This window comes from Oncorhynchus nerka, linkage group LG19 (genome assembly GCF_034236695.1).
Source record: "Oncorhynchus nerka isolate Pitt River linkage group LG19, Oner_Uvic_2.0, whole genome shotgun sequence".
NCBI classification, from domain to species: Eukaryota; Metazoa; Chordata; class Actinopteri; order Salmoniformes; family Salmonidae; genus Oncorhynchus; species Oncorhynchus nerka.
In genome coordinates, this window is record NC_088414.1 from 32136121 (window position 1) to 32142889 (window position 6769).

A 6769-nucleotide genomic window follows, 5' to 3' on the forward strand; every position below is an offset into this window, starting at 1 on the left:
CTTTTTCTTGGTTTTGCGTTTCTTTGAGTTTCTTCATATAAAAAAATATATAAAACAAGGAAGTCCGTGAGTCACTCAAGGTTGTTTCTGTAGCCTATCCTGTAACACTTATCATTATCACATGATTATGTCCTGAGTGTCACGCTGCATACTATGTTATGTCATACTCGCCAGCTTCCGTAAGCAAGGCAACACCACCACGAGCATCACGATCAGCATTGACCTTATTCAAGGGTGCATGCTTTTTCCCTTCCTGTACTCCCTGTTCACCCACGACTTTCTGGCCAAACACAACACTATCATTAAGTTTGCTGACAACATAACGGTGGTAGGCCTGATCACCGACAACGACGAGCCAGGCTATAGGGAGGAGGTCAGAGACCTGGCAGGGTGGTGCCAGTATAACAACATCTCCCTCAATGTGAGCAAGACAAAGGAGCTGATAGTGGACTACAGTAAAAGGAGGGCCAAACACACCCCCATTCACATTGACAGGCTGTAGTGGAGCAGGTTGAGAGCTTCAAGTTCTTTGGTGGCCCATCATCAACAAACTATCATGGTCCAAACACACCAAGACAGTCGTGAAGAGGGCACGACAACACCTATTCCCCCACAGGAGACTGAAAAGATTTGGCATGGGCCCCTAGATCTTCATAAAGTCTAGGTCCAAAAGGCTCCTTAACAGCTTCTACCCTGAAGCCATAAGGCTGCTGAACAATTGGCTACCTGGACTGCTGCTACTCACTACTGCTGCTACTCACTACTGCTGCTACTCGCTGTTTATTATCTATGCATAGTCGCTTTTGTCCCGAAGCCACAGTTTACCCCTACCTACATGTTCCGTACCAGCCAAAAGTTTGGACAATCCTACTCATTCAAGGGTTTTTATATATTTGGACCATTTTCTACATTGTAGAATAATAGTGAAAATGTCAAAACTATGAAATAACACACATGTAACCAAGAAAGTGTTAAATCAAAATGTATTTAAATTTTAGATTCTTCAAAGTAGCCACCCTTTGCCTTGATGACAGCTTTATAAACTCTTGGCATTCTCTCAACCAGCTTCAACTGGAATGCTTTTTCAATAGTCTTGCAGGAGTTATGCTGAGCACTTGTTGGCTGCTTTTCCTTCACTAAGCGCAAACCAGATGGGATGGCGTATCGTTGCAGAATGCTGTGATAGCCATGCTGGTTAAGTGTGCCTTGAATTCTAAATAAATCACTGACAGTGTCACCAGCAAAGCACTCTCACATCTCCTCTTCCATGCTTCACGGTGGGAACCACAGATGGGGAGATCATCCGCTCAACAGCGTCGCACAAAGACACAGCGGTTGGAACCAAAAATCTCCAATTTGGACTCATCAGACCAAAGGACAGGTTTCCACTGGTCTAATGTCCATTACTCGTGTTTCTTGGCCAAAGCAATTATCTTCTTCTTATTGGTGTCATTTAGTAGTGTATTGTCTTTGCAGAAATTTGACAATGAAGGCCTGATTCAGTCTCATCTGAACAGTTGATGCTGAGATGTGTCTGTTACTTGAACTGTATGGAGAATTTAGTTGGGCTGCAATTTCTGAGGTTGGTAACTCTAATGTGGCGGTTCTCATGAGAGTCAGTTTAATCATAGCGCTTGATGGTTTTTGCGACTGCACTTATTCCGTATTGACTGACCATGTCTTAAAGTAATGGACTGTTTCTCTTTGCTTATTTGAGCCGTTACTGCCATAATATGGACTCGGTCTTTTACCAAATAGGACTATATTCTGTATACCACCCCTACCTTGTCACAACACAACTGATTGGCACAAACGCATTAAAATGGAAAGAAATTCCACAAGTTAACTTAAGGCACACCTGTTAATTGAAATGCATTCCAGGTGACTACCTCATGAACCTGGTAGAGAGAATGCCAAGAGTGTGTAAAGCTGTCAAGGCAAAGGGTGGCTACTTTGAAGAATCTAAAATATATTTTCTTTATCACATGATTCCATGTGTTATTTCATAGTTTTGATTTCATCACTATTATTCTCAAGAAAACCCCAGGAATGAGTAGGTGTGTCCAAACGTTTGACTGGTACTGTACATATTCTCTCAATTACCTCGACTAACCTGTACCCCCGCACAATGACTTGCTACCCCCTGTACAGTGTATTCGAGAAGTACTCAGACCCTTTTACACACACACACTTGTCTATAGGAAGGTCAGAAACTTTAGCAAATGTATTAAAATATGACATAAGTATTCAGACCTTTTACTCAGTACTTTGTTGAAGTACCTTTGCAGTGATTACAGCCTTGAGTCTTCTTGGGTATGACGCTACAAAATTGGCACACCTGTATTTGCCACACCTGCATTTGGGTATTTTCTCCCATTCCTCTCTGCAGATCCTCTCAAGCTCTGTCAGGTTGGATGGGGAGGGTTGCTGCACAGCTAATTTCAGTTCTCTCCAGAGATGTTCGATTGGGTTCAAGTCCGGGCTTTGGCTGGGTCACTCAAGGACATTCAGAGAATTGTCCCGAAGCCACTCCTGCATTGTCTTGGTTGTGTGCTTAGGGTTGTTGTCCTGTTGGAAGGCTATCCTTTGCCCCCAGTTTGAGGTCCTGAACACTCTGGAGCAGGATCTCTCTGTACTTTGCTCTGTTCATCTTTGCCTCGATCCTGACTACCGGTATTCTCCCAGTCCCTGAAAAACATCCCCACCACCATGCTTCACCGTAGGGATGGTGCCAGGTTTCTGCCAGACTTCACGCTTGGCATTCAGGTTTCATCAGACCAGATTATCTAGTTTCTCATGGTCCGAGAGTCCTTTTGGCAAACTCTAAGCGGGCTGTCATTTGCCTTTTATTGACGAGTTGCTTCTGTCTGGTACTCTACCATAAAGGCCTGATTGGTGGAGAGCTGCAGAGATGGTTGTCCTTCTGGAATGTTATCCCATCTCTTATTGATGTCACTTATATCCACTTCAGTGTCGATGAAGGGGAGGAGACATGTTAAAGTGTATACGCCTGGACAATTGGATTGTGTGTCTGCCACTCAGAGGGTGAGTGGGCAAGAAAAAAATATTGAAGTGCCTTTTAACGGTGTATGGTAGCAGGTGCCAGCCAAGTGCAACGGTTTGTGTCAAGAACTGCAATGCAGCTGTTTTTCCACTTTGTCACTTGTGTATCAAGAATGGTCCACCACCCAAAGGACATTCAGCCAACTTGATTAAATTGTGAGCGTAATTGGAGTGGGATTTCAACTCAATATTTGGAAGGGGTGCCTAATGTTTTGTACACTGTATTCTTCCCATAAACATATACTTTTTATTCCCCTCAAACCCCCAAAGGCAAAGGGATAACTAGCAGTTTTCAGCTTTGTGTGTTTGTGGAATTTAACAGGTAAAAGCTGCCATCAGCCAATCATGCTGTCATTACAAGTTGTGATCACCTCTAGAATGGTTGCAGTCCTCTTGAGTTGCATTCAGTGGACACCCAATTGTTTTCAGAAAAAAGAAAAAACGCAATTGATGCACCCTTCCCTGTTGCCAACATTTAATTTTGATGTCCAGAACCAAAAGTAATTACTTACATCTTTCTATCTTAAATTCAAAAATAGGTTTTCAAACAGTATAGAGCTATAATCAGAGGCTTCTTTGCAGGAAGGAAAACTGCACGAGGGTGTCAAATCACTTCCTCCAGCTGTACTGATTTTAAGGAGACCTTTATTTGAGGTCCTCAATTGAAAGACTGCACTGGATTTAAACTTTTTTCTAAATGAAAAACAAACCCAATTGAATCGCTCCTCCCCGAAATGTACCACGCAATCCCAAGAAACAGGTTAGTCACTACTAACCGCCACAGACTGACAAAAACAAGTCTTCTGTCAAATTTGTATTTATGTTCTAGCAAAAGCCATTTAGTCAAAGGTGTAGACTTTTAGTACAAAAGACAGACATTTAACACCAGAAGTATACAATACAGGTGACCATAGTAAACAAGGGTACACATGATCCAGGCATGGAGTAGAGATGTGGCATCCCCTGCAGGGAGTTACAGGTAATCAGAAGAAACCAATGGGGTCATGTTGAGCTTTGGATGTCTGTACGCCATGAAGCTCCAGTTTCCCACCAGCATGGGGTAGAGTTCTATGGACCCGCAGGTGCACAAATTCATCTCCACCAACATGGACCTATGAGAAAAGGATGGAATAGGGGCCGGTGAGTGAAGAATAGGTGATGGGGAGACAGATCATTACTCAGAGTCCTGTTTGTTTAGAGTTCACATTGCTCTTCCAGTATGTACATGTTCACTCCACAGGAGACTGCCAAGGGGATGAAGGCTTATAATAATGCCTGGAATATGGTAAATGGAATGACGTCAACCACATGGAAACCATGTGTTAGATACCATTCCATTAATGCCGTTTCAGCCATGACTATGAGCCTGTCCTCCCCAATTAAGGTGCCACCACCTTCCTCACTCCCTAGAACTTTTTGATGCAGCCCAATGCTTTGAACCCCACACAGGGGTTGTGAGGATGTGGCAGGCTGTCACAGAGCTTGAAACCAAAATAATGTATTTGTTGTAGTGGGGACAGTGACATTAGTACTCTGAAAAAATTAAGGAATTTAAAAATACTTTCACGTTCAGTTCACTTAATTTAAAAGTAGGCCTATGCATTAAAGGGGTCTAATATAATAGTCAAAAACAAATGTAGACATTAATCAATGCATTTCTTTTATAGCTTTCTAAAAAAATAATGATGTAGGGTGGCTTCAAAACAATCAGCCATCTAGGGTTAATAAATATAATTGAGTGAAACTGGTGACTATTATTTTTGCATAACTGAAAGGCTAGAAATTATATTTATAAAATTAAACACTCACTTTAATGAAGAAGTTGGTCCCAGCCACAACTTGCGTTGCGAATGTTTTGGCAGCAAAGACGTCAAACTTCTTTGCAGCTTTCTCCTCTGCATATGGCTTCATCTAGAAACATTTAACAATACTCAGGCAATGACTCAGCTGTTCCCACAGCATCCCAAATTTCCTCCATATAGCCTACGCACATGCACACCTACAGACCTATAGATTGAACGTTGACAATACACACTGTAGAGCTTATTATTCAATAAAAGGTCTAAGATCACACCATCAAGTCTGAGTCTCAACGCTGTTAAAAAGATGATGTTCAGTGGGACAGATGAGGAACGCGCAACTCCGTTCCTATATCGAGGCGGAGGTGAGAATTGATAACTGGTCACGAGATTCTCGCAACAACGTTGAGTCACCATCAGCCGATACTAGTAATAATGACGATTCTGAAAAAGCTTTCATGCATCCAAGTTTGTCCTGTACAACTGCGATCCTTCCGCAGGGTGCTGAAATTCATAATTTTAATAAATACTTTTCGAGAACCGACTTTTTCTTAATTTGCATTAATCAACTGGAGACGTAGCGGCATTAAATAGTAAACTACAACTGGGACTCTCGCGCCGAGTTGAGCGACACAAATCGGTGGTTGTATTCGATAAATGTTCATTAAAAGTATGACTTTCAGCGCCCCGCTGAAGGACCGCAGTGGTGCAAGACAAACATAAGTACAGGTAAGTGTTTACACTCTTGTAAAAATATAAATCAACGAATGGGAACACAATGCTGTTAGCAAATCGCGCGACCAGCTTTCAATACTCAACTCTGCCTCGATAACGGAGTTGAGTGTTCCTCAGCTAGACTATGCAGGATAAATGAAGGAAATATGCTTACCTCATCGCAGATTTGCTGCACTTCGGGTGTGGCATCCTTCGCCTCGGCGGTACCGCCACACTTCATTACGATTAATTGTAGATGGAAAGTTACTTACGACTGAAATATTTCACACATGGATTTAAACGTCCTTATTTATATTGTCGCATCACATGACTTGAGTCATGTTTTCTTGTTATTTTAGAAGGTACCATTATGTTTATGAAGTGGAAAAACAGCCGCTGTATCTTATAATGAAAAACATAGGGCACTTAAACCAAGCTTTAACATTTGTAGTTAATGCATGTTTAAATTCATATATTGTGTCATTTAGGGTATATGTGACCAGAAAGGTGCTCTTTTAATCATGTATAAAAATTTGCTAAACCCCCTTCAACCTTAGAATAGTTTAGGCGGAGGTGCGGCTACAGTAGTGGGCGGTTCAATCACGAGGCAAATTGCTGCGTCTCTTTTTTCTTTCTTTAAAAAAAAAAATATATATTTTTTTTATTATATATTTTTTTATTAACAACAAATCAATACATAAAGCAATGAGGGAACACAAGAATACATAGATTACAAACAATAGACAATCGAGCTAGGGGGTACAATATCACATTACAATTACACAAGGACCTTAAGGGACATGCATATACTTACAATTCTAACAGCTTTTTTGTTAGTAGAGCATTTAACCGTCTTAAAATACAGTTCAATTTCTTTTTGTAGGGTACGAAAATGTGGTTTTCTGTTTGTAAATTTACATTTGTGTATATGAAATTTGGCCAAAAGAATAATGAAATTAATTACATAAAAATGTTTCCGCTTATTTCTATTGTATGTAAAGAATCCAAACAGTACATCTCTCCACAATAGTGTAAAATCTTCATAAATGTGTTCAATTATAAACCTACTGATGTCTTGCCACAGTTTTCTTACATGCATACAATGCCAAAAAAAGATGCAACACTGTTTCTGGGTGGTCATTACAGAATGAGCAATTTGAGTTGATGTTTTCCTTAAACTTCTTCATTTAGTG

At 40.9% G+C, this 6769-nt stretch overlaps 1 protein-coding gene across 1 annotated transcript; it reads right to left on the reverse strand.

The window, feature by feature from the left end:
- Positions 1-3864: 3864 nt before the first annotated feature.
- LOC115101422 (cystatin-B-like) lies at positions 3865-5894 on the reverse strand. The gene is made up of 3 exons (XM_029620898.1): positions 5752-5894; positions 4873-4974; positions 3865-4175 (listed from the first exon to the last, which is right to left on the reverse strand). The coding sequence occupies exons 1-3, from the start codon at positions 5815-5817 to the stop codon at positions 4047-4049; spliced, it is 297 nt and encodes a 98-aa protein (XP_029476758.1). The 5' UTR covers positions 5818-5894; the 3' UTR covers positions 3865-4046.
- Positions 5895-6769: the final 875 nt, after the last annotated feature.

Coding starts and splice junctions, on each gene's coding strand:
- LOC115101422 (XM_029620898.1), bottom strand. CDS start 5,817: ATGAAGTGTGGCGGTACCGCCGAGGCGAAGGATGCCACACCCGAAGTG. Junction 4,975..5,751: donor TGCAGCAAATCTGCGATGAG/GTAAGCATATTT, acceptor AAATGTTTCTAG/ATGAAGCCATATGCAGAGGA. Junction 4,176..4,872: donor GGACCAACTTCTTCATTAAA/GTGAGTGTTTAA, acceptor CTTTTCTCATAG/GTCCATGTTGGTGGAGATGA.